Raw genomic sequence first — 24952 nt, forward strand, 5'->3', positions numbered from 1 at the left:
GAAAGGAAATAAAATAAGGTTAATAGTGACGAGACAATAATAGTTATTATACATGTAAAAAGAATGATTAGAAAAAATAGATATAATCTAAATAAAAATTAATAATTTTAAAACAATAATAAAATTAAAAATAATTAAAGATGTTGAATATAAGATTAAAGAAATAATTTTTTTATCTATTAAAATTATGCATAAAGATAAAGAGTGTTTTGAATATAAAATTTTAAATTTATTTTAAATTAAATAAGATTGAGAAAATAAATAAATTTAATATATGAATAACTAATTTGTAATCAATGTTTGTAAATTTTTATCTTAATTTTATTATATACATAATAATAAATAATATATATATTTTGTTTACTTTTTTCAATTTAAGTTTAATTATTTTATATTTTTTACATATATTAAATAATTTAAAATATTTTATTTTTTATAACTTATTTTTAATGATTGATATTAAATTTATAATTTTAAAATTAAAAATATAAAAATATTTTTTTAACTCAATACAAAATCGACTAAAAAAATTAAATTAAAAATATTATAAGTTAATAGACGATATTGAAAGCTTTTAAAGAAATACAATAGAAGTATTATCATTCTGAAAATACTCTTTGTATATTTAAGCATAATTGAGAATAAAAATCTCCTCCATCAAATATTTCACCTCATATATTATCTAGAACTTTAAATTATGACAATTTTTTATTATTTTTTATTGTGTACTTTTATAATTTAACATTTTAAAAATTTTTTAATGTAATTTTAATTTTAACAAAATACGATATAAATAACATCATGTTAATATTAAAATAAAAGAATACTTATCAAATAAATTTAAAAAATGAATAATATATTAACAAAAAAAATTAAAATTAATTTCTAAGCAATAGAAAAGCAGCTGAACAGGCACGTTAGTGCCTGTTGAGCCGCTAGTTATTATAATGAGACAATCAACCTTTTTTTTTTAATCAACAATCAGCTAATAAAATAATTTATAACAAAAGATTAAGAGGAAAAAATTTTAAAAATGATGAATTATAGTCAGAAAAATATTAATTCTCAATTTTCTTACAACCACCAGCTACGACCACCATCGGCCAGTCGTAGCAGCAAACATTCTTCCGACGACCACCGAGAAGGTCCAGAGAATCATCATCATGGTAAGAACAGCCTAAACAATTATTATGAGTAGGATAGTTTGTAATTATACATTATCTATTTATCGTTTTTTTGTGTATAAATAATATACTATATTATTATATAATAAATTTAAAATAATGTCATTTTTACTATGTATAATACACATTTAATTAAATATTGTGTTTTATAAATTGTTATTCGATAATATGTAACAAGAACTAAAAGATATAATAAAATACAAAATCAATTTAATTAAAATAAAAAATAATAAATTCAGTAAATTTTTAATTATACTCAAGATAAACAGTCAGTAATATTTAATAATAAAAAATTATTTTCTATTGACAATTTTAATATTAATAAATATATAATTTCTTTTTAAATTAAAAAGTTATTTTTTTAATTTATTGACGGTTTAGTTGTTAGTAAAATAAATTACCAACGTTGAAATCATCAGGAATATCAAAGTGTTGTAGTGCAATGGGTTTACTTAAGTTACTATACACATACACTGTCCATAAAATTAAATAAATTAAACTTTTGACAAGCTAGTTTAAATATAGTCGGTAATACTTTCTTCTATTTTAGGTTTCTTGCTGATTGAATATTTTCATGAATAATGGTTCATGCAAATTAAATGAAGATTTAAACCAATATTTCTATGTATGTGTCTATAATATACTTTAATTTGTAGGTATTAGTCATTGAAATTTGATTTTAAATTACAATTTATTTTTTTAACTATTCTCTTAATTTTTAATTAAAGAAATTTTCTAATTTTTATTTTTTAATATTTTTGGAAAATAATTTTTTATTTATTTAAATATTAAAAATAAATTAAGGCTCCTAAGTGCTAATAATTATTTGATTTGATTTGATTTAATTTGATTTAGAAACATGTTATGACACCAAAAAACCCAACAACTTGCATGCCTTGAAGTTAGTTATTGATAAAAAATACGGTGCATAAGTCAAAGTTCATTGGCGCAGCATGTTACTCGATTATCAATTATTAGTCACAGGAAATAATCATACCTTATATTTTGTTGCAGGACAAAATTTCTTCTAAGTTTTATGGTCTGAGGGCCATATCTATCTACAAAGGTGATGAATTTAGTGGGCCACGCAGGCCTCTCTTTGGCAGCGTTTTATATTTTAAAAAAAATTAATTATGTTTTTTCTGTATCATTTTTATGTGCATTTTGTATATATATATATTCTACTAGAAAATTAATCAAAAATAGAAGATAAAATATTTATTTTTATATAAAAAAATAAAAATATAAAAGTATAAATATTATTGCTTATTTTCTAAAAAAATATGGATACTATGAAAATACAAATTTTTCTATATAATTATATTAAGATTATATTAAAATCAGTTATCAGTATAAAATATAAAAAATATACATTAAAAATTAATTAAATTATACATAAATAATTTTTTATGTATATATAATATTTTTGAATTATTTTATAAATATCAAATTTAGTTATAAAATCAGACATTATATATATATATATATTATTTTTACTACTTTACATATTTTTTAAGAAATTAATTAATTATCAAAATTATTAAACTTAATAAGTAAATAACCAAATATGTAATAATAATAATAAAATAATCAGAACTTTTAATAATAATATAAATAATTTTTTATAAATATCAAATAATATATGACAGGTGAGATTATATATATATATATATATATATATATATATATATATATATATAAGTAGATAGCATTGGTAGATTGAAAGGGGATGGGAGTGGCCTTTTGGTAGAGTGGGTAATTAAAAATTAGGTGAATACCTCAAGCAATAATGATGATATTTTTATATAAAAATAATATTATAAATTATTAAATAATTTAATTAAATATATTTAATCAAACATATTAATTTTAGCATATCATATTATTGAAGTATCCAACTAAGAATTAAGATGTATTTGTACTAAAAGCCAATAATTAGTAAGGGGTTGGGTGAGTAAAACGAAGAATTTGTGTTCATGTGGGGCTGCTTCATCAGAAAAAGCAACCTTTGAAATCGCTGAGGATAGAGATGAACACATGAACAGTTATTTTCCTGAGAAACTTTTGTTTGTTTGGATGATTAAACTGCCATCCATGTTCTGACGTACGTAGTGTAAGACCTCCCTTTTTTATGAGATTTATTATCTTTAGAAATGCTTAACGAACATTTTATATATATATGGATTCTGCCTATTGTGATAACTATAATGATTTTGTAAATATTATTAAAAAATGAATAAAATATATTTTTTGTCCTTAAAATTTGATAAAAATTTTAAAAATATCTCAAAGTTTTATTTATTTTGTTTCAATTTTTTTAAAAAAATTTTCAATTTGTATCAAATATATTCCTAACAGTAATTTTTCAAAAAATTTAAGAATTAAGACCAATTCGACAATAATTTTATAAGAACAACCCTCAATGTAACACAAGCAAATCAAACATAGTTTTTATGCATTATTGTTAGATTAGTCTTAATTTTTTTGAAAATTTAGCCGGTAGGGATATATTTGATGCAAATCGAAAACTTTTGGGATAAAATTGAAACAAAATAAAACTTATGGATATTTTTAAAATTTTTGTTAAACTTCAAGGACAAAAAATATACTTTACCCTTAAAAAATTAAAATTATATTTCTTTTTTTATATCTTGATAATATTTTTTAAAATATCATAATCACTAAAAGTATTGTAACATAAATATATTAGAATAATATATATGGACACCAAATTAAAAGTAAAAAGTTGTGTATTTTTCACTTGTAATTAATTAAGATTTCATAATATACACATTTTTTTAATGTTTGGTGTAATTTAATTTTGTCAATAATATATATGATGTTTGTATATAACGTTGTAGAAGAAAAAAGGGGATCGAATTAGTTTTTCAATCAATAATTGATTAATATTTCACATTTTTCTTTAAATTTCTATTTTTTTTCTCTCTTAGCTTTTTGTCCCATTTATTACTTTATTAATTGATTGTTAATTAAAAAATTGTTCAGCTAGAAAAACTTTTGTATATTTGGATAAGTGAGGATGGATTGAAGTGGGGCTTTGGTTGATCATCCCTTGACAATGATCATGTGATTGCTATGTAGCTTTAAATCATGGCCGCATGTTGGAGGAGATTAATTATATAAACCCTTCTATATATATATATATATAATAAGCATTAATGGATTAATTAATTTATATTTTTATAAATTAAATATATTTAATAATGAACAAATTTAAAATTAATTAATTGAGAGTACAAGTATATTATATTAAAATTAAAAGATCATAAATTCAACTCTTAAAATTGATAAATATTTTTCTATAGATTATATATGATAAAAATGATTCTTTAGGAAAAAAAAAAACTTGTATATCAACTCTCTTTCATATCCTCATTATATATAACAAATGTGTATGTAGAAATTATCATTTATTTAAAAAAATAAAAAATATTAACAGATTAATATTTTTTGTTAAAAAAATAAATAATTGACTAATCTTTACTTAATTAACAGAAAAATAATATTTTTTCATTACCTTTCACATATATATTATATATGATATACATAATTAAAATTTACTAAGATATCACATAATTATTCTTCCATAAAAAACATTATATTAGCCTTCAATTAATACAAGATCTAACAACTTAAATTTATCGTTACTCGTTAGAAAAAGATTATTAGGTGACTAGTTTTTCTTTTTTGTTTTTTTGTTTGCACTAAAAGTATCGGTCCTTTAACATTTTCCAAATTATTCTTACTGTTTATATAAAGTATATTGTACATATATATAATAAACGCTCATATAAGTTATCATTTACTAGATTAATTATTTTGTGTTTATGTATATTCGAAATTTTATTTTATATATAAATTAAATTAAATTAATCAGATACAAGAATACTAAACTATTATTACATAACATAATATATTTTTATATGGATCCCGCTAGGGAGACAATAGATTATTTGTACAATGGACTATTGGGTTACAAAATGAACATCCCCCATACTATCTAGAATAACCATCAGAGTACTAGGGATAATAAACATCTTCCTAAAAGATTAAATTGATTTTGGGGTTCACCAATGATCATATTCTTGACCTTTCGAATCTAGCGCTCTAATACCATGTTATAATACCATTCATCCCAAAAGTTTCAACTGATGGAAAAAAGTAACATTAATGGTTATATCTCTAATACTCCATAAACCTCCGTTATACACATTGTACAAATTGATTAATTAGTGACTAATTTTTAGTATTAATGTAATATGATTGTAGGCTGCTCGTTGATGCATAAGAGAAATAAAGACAAGTGAGGGACAAAATACAGTGGAAATAAAAACATGTGGTTCTCTTGAAGTTTTCTTGGTTTGGATTGATGGGATATGTCCCAATGCAAACATAATTTAAATAACGTAACCATACATACACTAAACCATTTAGTTGTTGCAATTATATTATAAATGTGTAATGTCATTATTATTGTTATGATGTGTTTTTGATAGGCCAAAATTGCAATTGCAAGTAGTAAACATAGCACGTGCAGAGCACTAAACCGCACAATAATAAGAAAGGTTGAAGAAAGCGACACAGCAATACAAGTTGCCAAGTTGGTACTAAAGAGATTGAAAAAGTGCAAACACTTGAAAATGGAGAGGGACAAAGAATGAAGAAGGAATAGAAGCTACAAACACTAGCTTTATTAGAGGTGAGAAATGCTTCAAATGCTTTGTGTCAAAAGAATCTTTTATTTATAGTCCAAATTATTGTGAAGCATTTTCATTTCTTTTGATTTGGTTTAGTTCTTTATTATTGGCTCTTGTGCGTACTGTTGGGAAAAGTAGTGGCCACAATTTCAATTTGCAACCATAGGCCTCCCCAATAGGCCAATCAAATGAATATATGCATGGCCCAAAATGATTAAATTGACCACTCCTTTTTATTAGGAATTTTGTTGAGATTCTAATTATTGCATCACTCTCTATGGCAATCAATTTCACTACAGTCAAGTTTTGGTGTGCCATAGCAGCCGAGGCCCAGCACAGACGGTTTAACTGCCTCTTACAATGCTGCATCCGAATTCTAATTCCAGTTGAGGCTAGTTGTTGGTTTAAAAACCCATAATATCATGGTAGTGTGTGTGAGTGTGTTGTGTGTGTGTGTGAAACATGGGTGTAATGTTTAGGATTGGGCTGTCCAATCCACTTGAACCAAAAAAAAAAAAGTTTTGGTGTGCCATTTATTTATTGATAAACTATTATTTTAATTCTTAACATTTTAGTTAAATTTTAATTTTATTTTTAATCTTAAAAATATTTTATTTTTATTTTAAATATTTTATTTCATTCCATTTTTATTCTTCAGCTTAATTTTAACCCAATTTGGACATTAAATTTTCACTTTATAACTCATGTTAATTCCTCGAATAATTTTCGTTAATATTATACTAATATGGCATATTATGTAAATTATTAGTGTCACGTGTTTGATCACATAGAATGAAGTGATAAAGTACTTCTTAGGCAGTGTTTGAATAATGTTTTTTTAATACAGACAAAAATACAAATACACAATAAGATATAGACACAATAAATAATTTTTTTTTTAATTATGGTTGGTAATGATGTACAAGACACATTAATCTGCCATTAATTTTTCAACTTCAATCTAAATAACTATGAACTATCATAAAAACCTTTAATCCAATAATCAAATTAATAAATTTTTTATATATATAAAAATTAAAACAGGAATTCAGACAAAAAAAAAAGAAACTTGAACATAATATATCTGATGAGAAAGAATAATGGACAACAAAAAAATACAGAAAGCAAGCACAATCTGAAAAATAGATATAGAGACAGTGAAAATAGATCTATATGCAGAGAGAGGCGACAGAGGCGTCGGTGTGAGCTAAAGAGAAAGAAAGACGGGTAAAGGTAGATCTGAAGGTAAGGCGAGGTAACAAAGGCGTCAGCACGAACGACGGAGAAGAAAGGCGGGTCAAGGCAAATCTGGAGGTGGCATGACGACGATGGTGATGGCAGAGAGCAAGAGGGAGGCGGCACGACGATGTTGACGACAACAATGTTGAGAGAGAGATGGGACGCAACGGCGGAGGAAGAGAGAAAATGCAGAAGAGAGGAGGAGAGGCAGACAAAGAAGGGAGACAATGGCGACACCAGTAGTGATGGCGGCGACAATGATGGAAGGATAAGGCAGAGATAAAATGGAGGTACGAAGGTAGAATGAACTAGAGAAGAAGAGGGAGAGCAATGAGGGTTAAGGTAAAGGATAAAATTGAAATTTTAAAAGATAATCAGGGATAGAATTAAAAAAATTTGTGTTTCAATGTCACAAATTAAAAAAATACACTAAATACATATCATTTATGTATATCTGTGTGTAACTATGTTCATTAAAATTTTGTGTCTCAACAAATAAACGGTATATACGTACCACTGTGTCCATGTCTCTAGTGGACACGGACATGAACCAAACGGGCCTCATGCTGCGTTTGTTTGATGGACACAAACACTAATACATAGACACGGTGGTACACGTCAACCATTTGTTTGTTGAAACACGAATTTTTGAAGAATACGGTGACAAACAAACATACATAAAATACAAGATAGTAATTCCAATTGTCCTTCAAAAAAGATAAGACACTAAGACACGTTAAATAAGATATAAATATTTACTCTTTTATCCTTAGTAATTTACTCTTATCTTTATCTTATTGGTGATAATATACGGGTAAAGTTGATATTTAATTTATACTGGTGTGTCTTGTCCAGTATTACCAAACACAATAAAAAATTTGTATATCTTTGTGTATATGTCTTTTTATGTATTTATGTCCATATATTTAAAAGATAATAAACAAACACAGTCTTAATGACATATTAACATATACATATTGTCACGTGTTATAACTTATAACATAGTTTACCCAAGTATCACTAATACATTATTATTATAAATAATTCAAATTGATCTTTGAATTTTTATTTATAACTCATTTTAATACCTGAAATTAAAGAACACTAATCATTAATATTTTTAAAATTCATTAATTTTTTTTATTTTTCTAATATTACATAAAAACAAAATTCATATAAATATTTTTAAATTTTTATAATTACGTTATTTCAATAAGATAAATATATGATTGACTAAAATATACATTTTCGGTTTTTGTCAACATTATGCATATTTTATAAAAAAAATAAAAACTTATTTAACTCTTTCAAAGTTTAACTATTATTTAACTTCTTGAGAAGCATTAACACTGATTAATTATTAATAAAAACTTACATGAAAATTATTGCTAAATAATTTGTTTAAAAATAATTAAAAATAATTAAATTTATCTTTTACATGAAGATGAATAGCTTTTACTTTTTCTCTATTTTTTATCGTCAAAACAAAACCGTCACACACCTTCGTTCATAAATCATATATATTGTAAGTCACCAAAAAAAAATCATATATATTGTTGTTAAGTCGTCTTTCGTCATCACCAACTGACTATATATTTTAAGTTTAGTTTGATTCATGTGCACAAAGTCAATTTTGTTTATTTGTAAGTAAACTTTTGAGCTTGCTAAGTATTTATGAGTAAAAATGATAATTTACTCATACATCATCTTAAAATCACTTTTCGGCTAATATTTCAAACATAAATTGATTTTCACATAATTGATTATTTTAAAAAACGATTATTCAAATAAAAATGATCAAAATAACTTCAATTTTTAAGCATTCCAATATATCTTATATTTTTTTTTCGCCACCTTAAGGTCATATAGATTGAGTGCATTTTTTCTTTTGATTTCTGAATGTACACTTGCATCGTGTGTGTATATATATATATATATATATATATATATATATATATATATATATAAACAACAATTATTAAACTTCAATTTTGAGACATTCTAACTTCTAAGAAAAGTTCATAGCAATACAAGAACCTTCCTTTGGTCAGACAGGCATCATTATCATTATAACATAAATCAAAGGAACCCTTCTGCGACACAATTTAGAGGATTTGGGTCAAAGACTCCTCAGTAAATATATAAAACAAATCACAAGTATCTTGTGAAAGTGCAGACAACTAATTATTCACACAAAAAAAAAAAAAAAATCACACATGCAACCACCAATTTATGTAAAGAAAAAATGTAAGTCAGCAATATCAGAATTGTGTCTTTCTCCATGCTAGAAATAAAAAATTGGAGAAAATACAGGCCAAGATCAGTGATGCAATCAAATCGGTTTAAACTTTTTCAGACCATACCAAAAATGATCAACATAACCTAATCACTGAAAGGAATGTGCTAGTTGCAGCAATAAGGTATAATCTATTAGAAATAAACACAGCCCAAATAAAAAATCCGAACCTTTTACGGCTATATCCAGCAGAACAGGCACCTGAGGAAATCTTTGAAAATAGCCACTAAATAAAGATTTTCTGGAAAAAAAGCCAGTGAATAAAGATAGGGAACCAGTTCTGATAAGAAATATAGAAAAATGCCAAAGCAATTATCATTTATATGATAATACACTAAGACAAGTATTTAAAACAACTTCTATATAAACTTAACATTAAATTCACTATGCACTTTAAGGTGTAATCCATTATATTACAAAAGAACATGACCTAATCTACATCATAGATATTTACTGTAATCCTATTCCCTTCATGTTACAGATTAGTCTTCCATCTTACAGCTCCCATCCAACTGTCCGATTGAGTTGTCTGATGTTCAATATTTTACCTAATGTAACGCTTGTCAAAGTAAAAGGATTGCAGCCATTGGTTATGAACAAAGGAATGTGAAATTAACACTACAAAAAGCCAAAAAGTGCTCTTACAACTTGATTGTACATTGCGTGGCAATGAACAAGACTAAGTTCAGTCCAGTTAGAAGGACGCATCCCAATAAAACATTTAAACACAAAATGAGAAGCTAGTAATCTCTCCACCTAGGACTTGCAATGGGGAAAAATCCTGAAGGAGATAACGGATACATAAAACCTGGAGAAGGTGGAGGTTGAGGACCAGGACCTAAAATCCCAGATTGTGCCATTGGTGAGAAAGGAAAATTGGGTGTAAGAGGAGATGGAAACTGAATTCCTGGCGACAGAGGTAGATAAGGAGACCGAGGGGGAGGTGATAGCAAATTTAGGAAACCGGTTGGAGAAGGCAGGAGGAATTGTGAGGTTGGAGAAGGTAGAAGCGGAGGTCCATTTGCTTGTGGATGTGGAGAAGGAAAGCTAGGCACTGGAGGGTTAGTGGCATTTGTTGGTGGAACAGGACCATTTAATCTTGGAGAAGGAACCACTGGCATGGGAGGATTAGGAAGCAAACCGGATGAAGGTGGTGGAGGCCGACCATTTCCCGATACTTGTGGTTGAGGGAGTGGAGGCAGTTGTGGGTGTCGATACGGTTGAGGGTGAACTTGATTACCCCTTGGACCAGGATCCATTATTGAAGTTTGAAGGTAACGCATGTAAGCCGAGATAGGACTCTCAGCTGTGTTAGTCCATATATCAACTGGTGTAAATGGTTGCAAAGGGGAGCGTGACGGCTGTCCAAACTGAGGTGGTCTAGGCATGGCACTACTATAAGGAATTGGAGGAGGGGCTGTGGGAGCTGGCATTGGTGGAGGGTGGCGAGGCCGAGCAATTGGTCCTAATGGGGGAGGCCTAATTTTCTGCAGTCGCATACTCTGCGGTTTTGGTGGATTGTTTGGTGGAGGCCTAAGTGGAGGTTCTTGTGATGGCGATCCAGTAAGCTGCTGAACAATGTCGCGAAAATCATTCTTGCTTATGTTGTAAACCTGAGGCTGTGGCTGTTGTCTAGCAGCATTATTTCCAAAATTGGGCTGGTGTAAAGGGCTCTTTCTTATATTTTTCCCAATCTTATTCACACCCAAACTATCATTAATCCTGTTTTTGGAGTTATCCATTTGTAGATACAAACCCCAAAACACACTCCAATAGAAAAATTTATCACTTGTTTTTCCCTTCCAGAAACACAACACAATTCTTAAACTTCCAAAGTACACCCAACAATTCAAAATTCGAACAAAAACACAAACTATGTCACAAACCAACCTAAGGAACCTCCTAAACTTAAACAATTCCAATACACTACCTCAACAAACCAAGCTTGAGCTGAAATATAAGCATCCTTGAATATTGAAATCAAAGCAAATCCTAACTCAAAAACCAAACATGCATAATTTTTCTGATTTGAATCTTAATTCAACTACGACTCCTTTTCACAGAGGCAACATAAAGGTCAATCCCAGCAACACCACCGAAATTAACCCTAGAGCCGAGATAAGAAGCAGAAAACATACCCTTTTTATCCCAGCTCCACCAGAATTCGCCAATCGAACAATCCGAAAGAATTCTCCTCAACACGAATGCAAGCCGATCAGATCAACAATCCAAGATATCCAACACGAAATAAATCAATAATGGGAACTTAGGGTTTCTGAAAAGGAGAAGACCCGGAAAGGGGATTGAGAAAAATTGAAACTTTGAGCTGCAGGGACTACGACTTCTGAGGGAATCGAAAAGGGTATTGAGGAACTGCGACGAAGTCGTTGAGTGTGGAAAGAAGGTGGGAGGGGGGTGGCGGGGGCGAATACCCAAACCCTAAATCAAGTTTGGGGGAAGAGAAGAGAAACAAGTTGGGTAAAGTGGTGAATTGGGGAAATGAATAAATCAAATGAATTAATGAGAAGAAAAGAACAGGTTTTTAGTCAGCAGCTGCCATTGGATTAGGGTCCATGCTGATGGCGGTGGTGGGACTTGAATTGACAATTTTTTGGGGGCGGATTCCCATTTTCCAATAAACTACTCCTTCCTGGGTCACCACTGTTAAGCGCCACGATTAGGACTTAACAACGCTTTTTTTTTTTAGAAAAACCAATTCTCATGCCTCTGTGATAAGAAATTATAATAATTTTATGTTAGTCTATTTTTATTTGGATGTCCACTCCATCAACATATGTTGACCTATTTCCCGTGGGCTAATGCCCTATTTTATTTTATCATTTTTAGAGTGGGTAAAGATATAGAATAAGTTTTCAATTCGTTTTTTTTTTTTTTAATCAAAGGTGTTAACTTTTATTGCATGAAAGGCTAAGTATTTAAAAACAAGTTGAATTTGTTTGGTAGTTAACTTATTAGTTTGTTTAAGTAAATTGTGTATATAGTAATTTATTGAACAATGACAAATTTTTAAATAAAATTGTGATCCGCAACAAATTAGTTATTTATACATATAACTAAGTATCTTGAGAGATACAACAAAAACAAAAAAAATTTAGGGCAATTTACATAAATAAAATGAATGAAAAATTTTTTTACTCAAATGCAACAATTGAGAATCCTTTATTTGCGTGTTATTGTTTTATGTCATCCGTGATAACATACCACGTTTAGAGGATTATATATAAACCGTGGTAACTACCACGGTTTATGAAAAGAGTTGTTTGATCATAAATCATTGGAAGTTACAGCAATTTATGAAAAAAGGTTTTTGAACATAAATTACTATAACTAGGCACGGTTTATGAAGATATATTTGTATGCATAAACTTTTGTTACTTGCCACTGTTTATGAAGAAGAAAACTCTATATACACACGGTAAAAATTTATGTAATATTTGTACAATATTTTTTTAAGTTTCAATCAATAAACATTTAAAAAACCATCTTTAAATTATAAGCCATGTAATTCAAAGATCATTGCATTCATATTTTCTAAAATTTCAAAAAAAAAATTTTGTATTATTATAATTAGTTGAACGGAGAAATAATAACAATGACATCATAATTTTAATTAATATAATAAAATAATTTATTAATTTATATTAAATTATTAATTTTAGTTAAACTTAAAAGTGAATAACACTTTAAAAATAATTAAAAAAAATTCAAAAATCTTATGTTAATCAACATGTACATAAAATATTATGTGAAGATAAGTATAAACATGAGAATAGTCAATAAATAATTACCGAAGAATAAAAAAGAACAAAAAATGATATTATAAAATAATAAATTAAAATTTTAATTTATAATATTATTTAATTAATATATATCTAACTTTTTTTTTCCTCATTCTTTTTACTATTTTAACTCTTAGAATTTACAATTAATTTTTTTTCTTTTTTTTGGTAACTTGAAACAGCCAAATTCTTAAAGTTTGGACGAAATCATAATTTTATTTTTAAGGTTTTAAATCTCTTATTTTTATTTGAAATTTTTTTATTTTTGTGATTTTAATTTTGTAGTCAAAATTATTTATTTCTTAAAAATATTATGTTTTATTATGATTTTATTATAAATATCAATAAAAATCATAATTGTAGTAGCCATAATACTAGTTGTAGTAATTTAAAAATAAAAATAACAAAAAATATAAAAAAATGTTAAAAAATACTATTTTCTTATTCTATTTCGTCGGAATATATATATGTGCGCGATTTATATCTTGACATATAGAAGGTAATTTTACTATTAGATTAAATAATAAAAGGAATACATCAAAATGATTTATTGATTTTGACCTTAATGAGAATAAAATCAATAATATTCTATTTTATTTAGTATTTAGAATTTAATAAGAACTAATAACCAAAATTATCTTATAATATTTATCCAAAAAAATTACTCTTCAGGTTCAATAAAGATTCAAGTGATTTTGTTTGAGGAATATATAAAAAAAAAAAGAAAAACACATATTAGAATTGGAATAAACAGAAAATCAAAATGGTATAAAAAATTAAGATCAAATTCGTTCAATCATATTCATGAGTAGAGATATGTTTCTTTTTTTAAATATATTTTTCAATCATTTGATGGATTGTCCTGGGATTAATAAATTTAAAAATTTTTTAAGAAGATAATAATAGAAAAAATTTAATATTTTACAAAAAAAATTTAGTTTTGATTAGAGAATAAAAATAGAATCAAATATTTATTTGAGACAAAAATAAATATAATATTTTAAAATTAAAAATGAAATTAAGAATTTACCAAAATATTAAAAACTAAATAATACTTTTAACTTTTTAGAATAGTTTATGAGATTATGAATTTTGATCATGCTAGTTTTATTGTAACATAATAATTTTAAATGGTCGAATAAATATGTTAAGAATTCATTTTTACAAAAAAAAAAATTAAAAACTAATGATGATGATATACGATAAAAAGAAGTGGTTATTAAACATCATATAAAAGGACTAATATTGCCAAAACGTAGTATTATTAGGGATAGATAGATACAAACATAATATAAAAATGATTGGGGTGAGAGAGGCTCGAACTCTCGACCTCAGGATCACTCAGATAGCTATGAGACCTACGCGCTAGCCAACTGCGCCACCACCCCATTTGATTATTTGTTACACAAGAATTTTAAATATAACATAAATCATATGCTGTTTCTGTTGTAGGAACAACCCTTGTTGTCGTCGACATCAAGAGTAAACCGCACATCGTTTCTCTCTCTCTCTCTCTGTGACAATCTGAGGGACAACGCTACAAGTTCGGATCTGCTGCCACCAAGGTATACCCAACTGAAATTCCCTTTCTGTTCTGTCATTTTCTCAAACACTTAAAATTCAAACCTTTTCAGTTAAAAAAAAAATTTATCAACACTATTCCCCACTCTATTCTCCCCCCCAAACACTGATTTCAGGATATGACAGGAACCCTTTCATGTTACACCCTCTTGTGTTCAAAATTTTCTGTGGTTTGATTGCTATATTGTTCTAACTCATTATTAACCCCTTATTTCATTGAAGTTCCGAACTTTAGCTTGATTTCTTAGTCTATCTTTCTAAAGTCAATTCCTTGTTAAAGGAGATGCTAATTATTTTCCTATGCAAAAATATTGCTGATTTGTTCCTTCAGCGTGCTACATTATAGATGTCTGTAGTTCACACTTCACACCCTCCTTTCTGTTGTTTATGATCCGGGCTTTGCAGTAATTATAATTAACCTGCTGATCATTGAAATGGGTGCTAATTACATTTTACTAAAGATATCTAAAAGCTGTCCAAACGAGTGTTTTCACAACTCAATAGGAAGTGACACCTGAAATTCAACCACCCAGCAGGCTTTGCCTTTAGTTTAGTTAATTTACCCCAAAAGCAAATTCATAGACAGACTTTATCAACCAAAAATCGAAAATTTCATAGAGCTTATCAAGGTTTTGGGGGCTTAGGGAAATTAGCAGTTATGTAGCTTGCATTTGTTTACTTGTTTTGTTGGCACATGGGATGTGCATTTTAATTGTATTGAATCCTCTGAGGATAAGATTGGTTGAGTGGAATATTTCAACTTTCCATAATTGGCTAATTGCATCCAAAGTTCTTGATTAACGATCCAAATTAATGAGTGGGATCAATGGTGCATTCCAAAGATTTACCAAAATTTTGAGGTAATAAACAAAAATGGAAATGAGAGAGTACATTATCAGGACACATTTAGCCCATCATTGTTTGTGAGACAACTTAAGAGGGATTTGCATTTTCCAGAACATGTATTCTATATGATATCTTTGTTTTGATACTCTTTTCACTTTGTTCATGCCATGCTAGAGCTGTTGTAGTTTACAATCTCTCTTCTGCTGGTCCATGTTTTCTAGTTGTTGTAAATTTGAGATACTCTTCTAACTCAGACATTCACCCAACTGCACTTGCACTGCTTTATTTTTTCTTATTCCTCTGCTATGCTTCCATGAGCTCATAAAATTCTCTTAATTAAAATTTCAGATCATTCAGAAGTGTAAGTACAAATTGCATGATTCTTTTTCTCTGTTATTAATAAGACATGAAGTGTGTTTGGGACTTATGAGGAAAGGAGAGGTAAGGTTAAGGGTAAGATGAATTATATTAGGGATTAACATGGCACTTGTTTGGGAGTTTAAAATAGACTGATGTGGGGTTATGAAATCTCCACTTTGAGTGAACTCTAGAAGTAATTAGATGGAAATTGTTGGGGGAAGTATAAGCCTTCTTCCCTCTCTTCTCTTAAATCTTACTTACAAGCATACACACCCTAAGGAATGTATTGTCTGAAGCAGAAAGGCCACTGATTGAATTTTTATAAAGAGGACTGAAAGATAAGCAAAAGATATGAGAATAGCCTCCCTCTTTTTTGTTTTTTTCCATCATGGACTTCATAATTTTGCATTTTTGAACAAGTGGAGGCTTTTTTTGGTTAATTCAATAAGGCTCAACGTTCGAATTGAGTGGGGGCAGATGTTACAACACATGGAGTTTGTATTCATGATTGTTTTTGTTTGTGCTTATTCTATGTTTATATGACCAATGTATATAATAAAACCAAGTGGTTAGATATATTTCTTGCACTTAAATAACATGTATTCATTGAAAATTTGGGCAGGCAATTTTTTGAAGTAATTATTTTCGATTCACTCTACTAAAATGTTGTTTCGTTGGTTAAATAATAACGTGATCAATGGTGATATTGGAGAAGTTACTAAAGCCTAAAGGGATTTAATAGTCTTGAAAGGTAACATGTTCTAATGTGAAACATGAGATGCTTGAATCAAGGCAGGAATGCCATGGAAACGATTTGCTGATCCTATCATTTTTTATCTTGATTACAGCAGATGCTATCTCTACACTGAAAATGGAAAACATGCAAAGTGTCTCTGGAAAACAAGATAATTCCATAATGAAGTCCATTGAGCAAAGAGCACGCTCTAGAGGGCGTAGCGACTTAATGACTCAACGTCTGAAAAATCGAGAGAGGCAACGAAGATACAGGGCTCGCAAGCGTCTAGAAGCCGAAACCAAGAAGCCTTTTGTTGTACAAGAGACTCCAGCAGTGCAAGTAGAGCTACAACCAAATGGGAATCACAACAGCTTTGTGACTCAACCAAAGGAGAACCACAACAACTTCATGACCCGCATATATTGCAAACGGGATTGGAAAAAGGATGCACGGCGGGTTCATCTTCTGAAGCACCAAGATACAAATGGATCAATTGATCATTCTTCAACATTAACTAGTGTTCCTGAGGTTGCATGTTTAGCTGTTGGGAATAAGACAGAATCCATGCTAGAGAGGGAAGTTCAGTTTGGATCTTCTGTTGTTGTGAATAATGAAACTCCTAATAGAGGCTTGCTGGGTAGAAGAGATTGGAAAGCAGAAGCTAGAAGAAAGAAAAGTTAGTGTATTTTTAATTCTTGTTTACCCGAAAAGAATTTATCAGTTTTCCCTGTTGAATTTTTCTGTTGTATAATACAGTATTGTATAATGTAAAGATTGCTGGATAGCCTGTTACATTTTGGCAGGTTATGATGTTATAAGCAACTAGCCATCATGGATGGAACTCTCTTCTTATATTCAATTAATATGAAGGTTCTTGTGCTGTAATTTCAAGGGCAAACTAGATTGACTTTCTTTGAGATTTGAGATTTGGAAGAAAAAAAAAATTATGACTCCCTTTTATTATTCTAAATTACATGGACCTCTGTTACCTAATTTCTTTTTGGAAGAAATTAGTGTAATCACGGAAGGACTAGAGGGGGAGTGTATAGGGTTCGTCTTTTCAACAATTATGTAATCACGGAAGAAATTGGTTCATCTTTTAAGTATTGGATTCCAATTTTTTGTTATTAATTTTAATGTAAATACTTAAAAAAATTGGCTTAAACTACAGAAACTTACAAGATAATTAAAGCTTCTTTTTATTGAGCAGCAATGTGTTACAATAAACAATATATCAACCTCATAAATGTTAATTAAACCTTCTGCCATTTCTCATCATATACAAACCTTTCTCATATATATCTTAAAAGCCATAACAATTTCACATTTATAAATCAAAGGTACAGGTATCAAAGAAATCTACAAATTGAACAATGAATTACATAAAGAAGTAAAAGAAAAAAAAAGGCTGTAACTTGTTGCAACATGGTGCTAAAAAAGCGCTCTCATATTGCAGCAGCAGCTTTCAAACTCCATACCATAATCATATACACTATCTTTTTCCCAGATCTGTACACTTTTCCCATTCTTTCCATCTTAATTATCAACAACCAGATTCTCAAGATTCCAGTCTCTCCTCACCCCACTGCTCCGAACCAATCTTGGCTCGGAGCCTGGAGACGAAGGAACATCTCCAGCGCTCTGAACACGGCGGTGTTCTGCCTTGATCTTAGACAGAGCACCGCCTTTCAGGGTCGTCTCGCATTTGAACAAGCTTCTATCAACCTTTCTGGTGAACAATTCATTATAGGAATCTGACCTTTCAAGGACATGGCTGCACCTGCATGTAAGGCAATTTAGACTCATGATGTTGTTTCTTGTGTCCCAAGTAACCCAATGTTTGCTAAGGTTGCTGCGGATAATGTTGGGTTGGGAATGTCTTTTTATAATTTAGACTATACTCCAAAGGGTATGAAGTGGAATGACACATAATCTGTTGCAAAAACTAAAATGTGGATTTTTGTTTTGTCAGATCCAGCTGGTGGTTTGTTTTTAGCATAATTTGTGCACTAGAAAGTTCCCTTGAACATAGCTAAGCCATTCATTTCTTTTGGTTATCTTCTACAATCTATGTACATTCTAAAAGGAGTTATTTTTGTCAAATATGGCTTATCAGCTTATTATTTTGTGTTATATTCTTATCTTTCATTCACTTAATAAGATGCATTACTATTTATTTTGAACAAAATATTACTATTTTGCCCTTTTTTTAAATTAAGAAGCAAGGTCTGTGGATGTAAATGGATCAATTTAGCAACTTATTATCTCTAAATAGTAACAATGAATAAATAATAACCTAGTTCTATATTTGTATGTAGCAAAGTCAATATACATATAAGGTGAGCAATAATAGAAAAGGTACTTACAATATGGTCAGTGCATGGTTTAATTACTCTAATGATCCAATAGTTTCGCGAAATTTTTAATTGGATCCTTATACTTTTTTTTTTAATTGAGTTCTTGTGCCAAAATTTTTTTTTAATTGGGTTCATGCACTTTTTTTCTTTTATTTAGGTCCCTATACCAATTTTTTTTAGTTGAGTCCCTATAAAATTAAGCCAATTATTATTAAGAGGGACTTAATTGAAAAAAGAATTAGTGCATGGACCAATTAAAAAAAAAAATATAAAGACCTAATTGAAAATTTTACAAAACTATAAGACCAACAGATTAATTAAATCTATTATCAATTATCAAGTATTTTTTTTTTGTTATGAAAATATCAAGTATATGATTATATTGTTTCTTTTTTTTTTTTTGTCATAGTATTGAGCTAAAGATCGATTTGCTGGATATTAAAACTATTGAGCCCAACCTATTTTTGACAGGAAAATTTGTGTATCGTTTCAAATAAATAAATAAATAAATAAATTTTAGGGTGTAGCCCGTTGTATCAACTATCAAAAAATTACAGCAGAAAGAAAAAGTAGACATTTGTCCGGGAAAATTTTTTTTTTTTAATTATTACTATTCGTCTAAACCCTAATTAATCCAATGAGAACCCATAAAAACATATATAATTCTGCCTTTTTTTTCTTTTTTATTTATTTCAATTCTCAATGTGAGCCATCTTGAGATTTATTTTCATAATAAAAACTTTCTTTACATAATAAAAAAATTCTATTTATTTACAATTTTATTTATTTTCCATAGAAAAAAATTTTATTTATTTACACTTTTATTGTATTATTTTCATAATATAAAAAAATAATATCTTTGAGATAGAGGTAAAATATCAATTGATTTATCCTTTTATCTTATTAACTATCTTGACTTTCAATGAACATCGATCGAATAAAATTATACAAAATAAACTAAAATTTTCTCTTCATTTGATTATCGACCAAGAATTCGGTATTCGAATAGGGCACTACTTGGCAAAGGCCTCATATATAAGGTCCAATATGTGTCTGACCCAACAATGGCAAAAAAGTATCACTTGGCTTTGAATCTCTCTTGATGAAAAAGAGAGTATCTAATGGGTGTTTTGTATTGACAACTCAAAGGTGATAAGACTTCAGTAACTTGATCTCCTAAGTAGCATGAAGCTCACTGACTTTTCTATTAATACTTTTAGGTATGAGTTCATTTCAATCAATATAACACCTGTTTTACTCTTCTAATTATTTAAAGGATAAAGTATTATTTTAATTTCCAACGTTTAGTTCAAATATTAATTTAGTTTTTAATATTTTAAATGTTTCATTTCAGTCCAAAAAATCTTTAAATTTTTTATTTCAATTCAAAAAAATTTTAAGTGGATTCAATATTGTTCTACCATTAAATTTGATACAAACAATTCACATATTAAAAAGTCATTAGTATTCAATTTTAGTATATAAATAAAATCGACTTACCATTAATATAAAAAATTTTACTTTAATTTTGATGCTTGACAATCGATTGTTAGGATTTGAAGTTTTGTACTAAAAGAAAATTGAAAAGAAGTGTTATAAGAAAATTTTGGTTATATTTAAACACATAAAAAAATATATAACTTAACTAGTAACGTTATTATTATTATTATTGTTTTTTATATTATAACAAAAAATTGATTGTATTATTATTATTATTATTATTATCCACTCACTATTTAAGAATATTTTTTAGGATGTTCTTTATCACTCGTGTAAAATAACTTATTGCCGTTTGAGTTTTCTTAATAAATAAATAAATATCTCAATCCATTCTAAATAAATATATATATATAACTTACTTCTTTAAACAATTTTATTATTTGGTATGATTTTTTTTTAATGGGACTTTATTTTATTTTTTATATAAGATAGCATTTTAGTAAGAGTTTTTTTTTTAAATTATTATCAGGCCGCTAACAATGTGGTGAAACAATACCGAAGTAAATGATATAATGTGAGCTTTGAAGTAAACATAATATTTCCAGCCAAAAATAAATAAATAAATAAATAAATATTTTTCTATGCAAAATGGTCAAATGATTCATGTGAGATGTATACAATTACAATAGTTTTCATAACCCCGGGTACCTTTAGTTTGACCATAAGTAATTAAGCATTAAGCAACTATCTCACTTTCTGCTCAAGCATCTAATTTAGACAACAATTGGAATTTTCTGAGAATCTTTTATCGTTAGAATCATAGTACTCATTAGAATATGTCGTTGTTAATGCATGAACCTGGATAAACAACCAAACAAATTAACAGCGATTTGTCTGGTAAACTGTTTAGTACAATATTATAAAATCTTTATAGATTGAAATGGTCATAATTGATTTTGTTTGAAATCACTTCCTTAAAATAAAAATGAAATCCGATTATGATCTTGTATTTAGTAACATCTCATGTTTCCAAATGCTATTAACCTGACAACTTTTTGTCACAGTCATTGACTTAGGTAATTAAAATAAATGACAATATATATAAGTACTATACGAAATTACTTCAATTATATATCACTTCAATTAAGTTTTTAATTCCACCTTCTTTCACTGTTTCTAGCATGTTTTGTAGCAAACTCTTTTATAAAGACAAAAAAAAAAAAATTCAAACTTATTTTATTTAATATACTTATTAGTTCTAATAAATATTTAATAAAATAAATTCTTGTTATTTTTTATTATTTTTTTATTAAACATGTTCGCTTTATAAAATTGTTTCATTTTGACTAGATGATCGCATGCATTCTTTTAATTTCATTATTTTTTATTAGAATCGTGAATCGCCATTGGTTAATTTAAAATTAGATCTAAGACCATTGTATGATTGTAGTATGTTTTATTTATTTTAATGACAAAAAACAGCCCAATTGGGTTTACATATAAACGAGACTAGGTTGATCTTCAAGATGGATAGTTCTATATATAATAAGTCTAATTGTGTATGGATATAGTTTAGATCTGAAAAATCTTTATTTGCAACTGCAAACATGTGTTCTTAATTTGGCGATTTCAGAAAAAGACAATTGCTTAACTGTGTACGACAAAAACAGATATTAATCACTTTCAATAATGGGTCATTATCGGGCCCTTGGAAGGTTATTCATTATAAGAATAAGAAAATAATAATAATAAAGATTATATATTTTTTTCTTGTCGTCTTGTTGGATGTCACTATTCCCTTATAAAAAAAAATCATAAAAATAAAAAATCATGTCGATGTGGATTTTCTTTGGTTGTTGTTAAAGCCTTAAAGGCTTAAAGGCTTAAAGGCAAGGATTTAGAAAAATTTAGGATCAATAATTTTATTAAATTCTGATCATTATGTAATTAATAAAAAAAAAAATAATTTCATACTATTTGATGAAATTTTATATTATTAAAAATATTATTAATGATTATTGATGACTATAAATTATAAAAATGAATTTAAATCGTCTAAAGTTTGAATTTTACTTTAGAGAATAAAGTGTGATTTTTCATAATTAATTTTATAGGTGAAACTAAGAATAAATATAAAAAAAAATTATTCAAATATAGAAGATTACACTTTATTCTCTAAAGTAAAATTTAAATTTTAAAGAATCTAAATCCTACAAAAATTAGTGACTATTTTACACTCCTCCAAGAATTTAATTAAGTGCGCTGCTTATGGCAGCATCTTCTTTGTGGTCCACTTCTTTAATTTAGGATCAATTCCTATATATCCAACTATTTTTATATTTTTGAAAATGCATTTCGTTCAAGAAAATATATATATATATATATATATATATATATATAAAGTCTTCATTTTTAGAAATTTTAATATCTTCAATGAAAAAACTCAAGGCCAGAAATATATATATATATTAATGCTTTTAGTTAAATAATTCAATATCTTTTGTTCAACAGATTAATACTATATTTTTAGACTGGCTAATTGCTAGTTAGTTGACCAAAAATAATAAATTATACTGATTATATAACATTGTTTATATATAAATACTAGTTGGGGACGACTATTAACTCGTGTACCTCGCTATAATTGTTTGCTGGGTAAGTAAGACTTTTGTTAAAGAAAAATTTGACTTAATAACCATAATCCTATGTTTTGCATATACACAATACAGGTCTAAGGTTCTTCTTACAAATATGGAAGAAAACGAGAAATGGACCACATCCAAATAAACATAAACATGCATTAAAATATGCGAAGCTTGGATATAAATAAATAAGATACACAAATCATATAAATTTTTTATGTCTCAATCAGGAAAGAAAAATGAAGCGCTCCCAAAGTTTTCTAAATATACAAGCCATCTTTTGCATCAGCATGGGATTTTATTAATTTAACTTATCTCTATAATAAATAATCTTCACAAATCACAATAATCATTAATTTACAGATCAAGAATCGTGGGATAAACATGTTGTTAATATTTTACTGAAGAGTGATTGGGATCAATGATCAATCATCTCCCTAGTGATGATAACTACGCGTATCTAAATTCTATTCGTTGCTACTTTACTATATAGTTCTGTTCCTTCTTAATTTCTAATATATAATTTATTTATATTGTTCTGTGTGGGGACATCACTACTCTTTAAGTTATCTGCACACATTTGAATTTGGTATATAATCCAATCGTTTTCCTTTGGCTGCCTATCATGGTTATGAAAATAATTAATCATAATCAGTTAATTAATCACTATGTTCCAGATAGATAGACTACAGTGATGGATTAAAAAATTGATACCTTAGTACAATTTGTTCACTCTTAAGTCAATAAGGACCCCTCGTTTTTTTCGTTTTACTTCTGTTTGAAACATCAAGATCAAACTCACATTTTTCTTTCAGAAAAAACTGTAGGTTCCTATTTATATATTTTATTTCATATATATATGTCTCATACAAAATAATTATCTATAAAAATAATCAAATCTAATATATAATAATATAAAACATCATAACAAAATAAATAATTAAATTTTGTTATGATACTGTTCATACCCTTATTCAAAATATAAGCCAGACCCAGTAAAATTAAAAGGTCCTATCAAAGAGAATAGCTTAAACAGACACCTCATATGTAAGTGAGTAACTGTCTCCCAAAATCTCTCACCCATTTTTAGAGAGAAGATTTCAACAACTCTAAGATAAAGGGACGGTTATCCACCATCAGAAGTGGAACAACTTCAACGGTGGTTATTAGCTCATCTCCTATAAATAACATGACACACTCAAGTACCTTTAAGTTCTAATACTCTAAACCTGCTTAACACCTTACTGACTTAAGCATTGGAGTGTCTTACATGTACCACCCCCACCTATTAAAACTGTACATGCATTCCACAAAAGATTGCTACGACCTTAAAAATGTGATAGAAAAACTGGTTAGAGAAGGTCGGCTAGATAGATATCTCATGGAAAGGTCGGACAATCATGGAAAAAGAAAGAGGGACGACGAAAGTCTCCTACTGAGAACAATAAAGGTACCACAGAGAACTACCCAAATCTCCCTCTCAAGCATACAGTATACCTAATAAGAACAAAAAATACTGGAAAAACGAAGAAAAATGCAAACCAGGAAGAACTAACCTTCTCAAAGAAGTAAAGAAGGAGGGAATCCCAATAGCAAAAAAGTGAACGCTGTGAAGCACCAACGAACGAAAGCCAACGGGTCTGAGTAAGAAAGGAAAGCAGTTTCGAAGAGAGGACAAAAAAAAAGAAAGAGAAAGGAGGGAACGAAATTTATAAGATGCCAGGGGCATTATTGTAAAACAGCTCACTCATTA

General features: G+C 28.1%; 2 protein-coding genes and 1 non-coding gene across 6 annotated transcripts; 1 reads left to right on the forward strand and 2 right to left on the reverse strand.

Annotated features, from left to right (window-relative positions):
* Window positions 1-9730: 9730 nt before the first annotated feature.
* LOC130982130 (protein HAIKU1-like) lies at window positions 9731-11577 on the reverse strand. Its single transcript, XM_057905999.1, has one exon. It carries the CDS (start codon window positions 11177-11179, stop codon window positions 10178-10180), a length of 1002 nt encoding a protein of 333 aa, XP_057761982.1. The 5' UTR covers window positions 11180-11577; the 3' UTR covers window positions 9731-10177.
* A 2962-nt stretch (window positions 11578-14539) lies between these two features.
* TRNAM-CAU (transfer RNA methionine (anticodon CAU)) lies at window positions 14540-14625 on the reverse strand. The gene is given in 2 exon segments: window positions 14540-14575; window positions 14588-14625. It is a non-coding gene; the product is annotated as a tRNA-Met (tRNA).
* A 91-nt stretch (window positions 14626-14716) lies between these two features.
* Window positions 14717-17619, forward strand: LOC130979745 (uncharacterized). Of its 4 annotated transcripts, none has more exons than XM_057903275.1 (3): window positions 14726-14802; window positions 16647-16775; window positions 16873-17619. In XM_057903275.1, exon 3 carries the CDS (start codon window positions 16896-16898, stop codon window positions 17439-17441), a length of 546 nt encoding a protein of 181 aa, XP_057759258.1. In that variant the 5' UTR covers window positions 14726-14802; window positions 16647-16775; window positions 16873-16895; the 3' UTR covers window positions 17442-17619. The 4 variants fall into 4 exon arrangements, with proteins under 4 accessions (XP_057759255.1, XP_057759258.1, XP_057759257.1 ...); XM_057903274.1 differs by having other exon boundaries at window positions 16876-17619; XM_057903272.1 differs by lacking the exon at window positions 16647-16775 and having other exon boundaries at window positions 14717-14802; window positions 16876-17619.
* Window positions 17620-24952: the final 7333 nt, after the last annotated feature.

Source organism: Arachis stenosperma, chromosome 5 (genome assembly GCF_014773155.1).
Source record: "Arachis stenosperma cultivar V10309 chromosome 5, arast.V10309.gnm1.PFL2, whole genome shotgun sequence".
Lineage (NCBI taxonomy): Eukaryota > Viridiplantae > Streptophyta > Magnoliopsida > Fabales > Fabaceae > Arachis > Arachis stenosperma.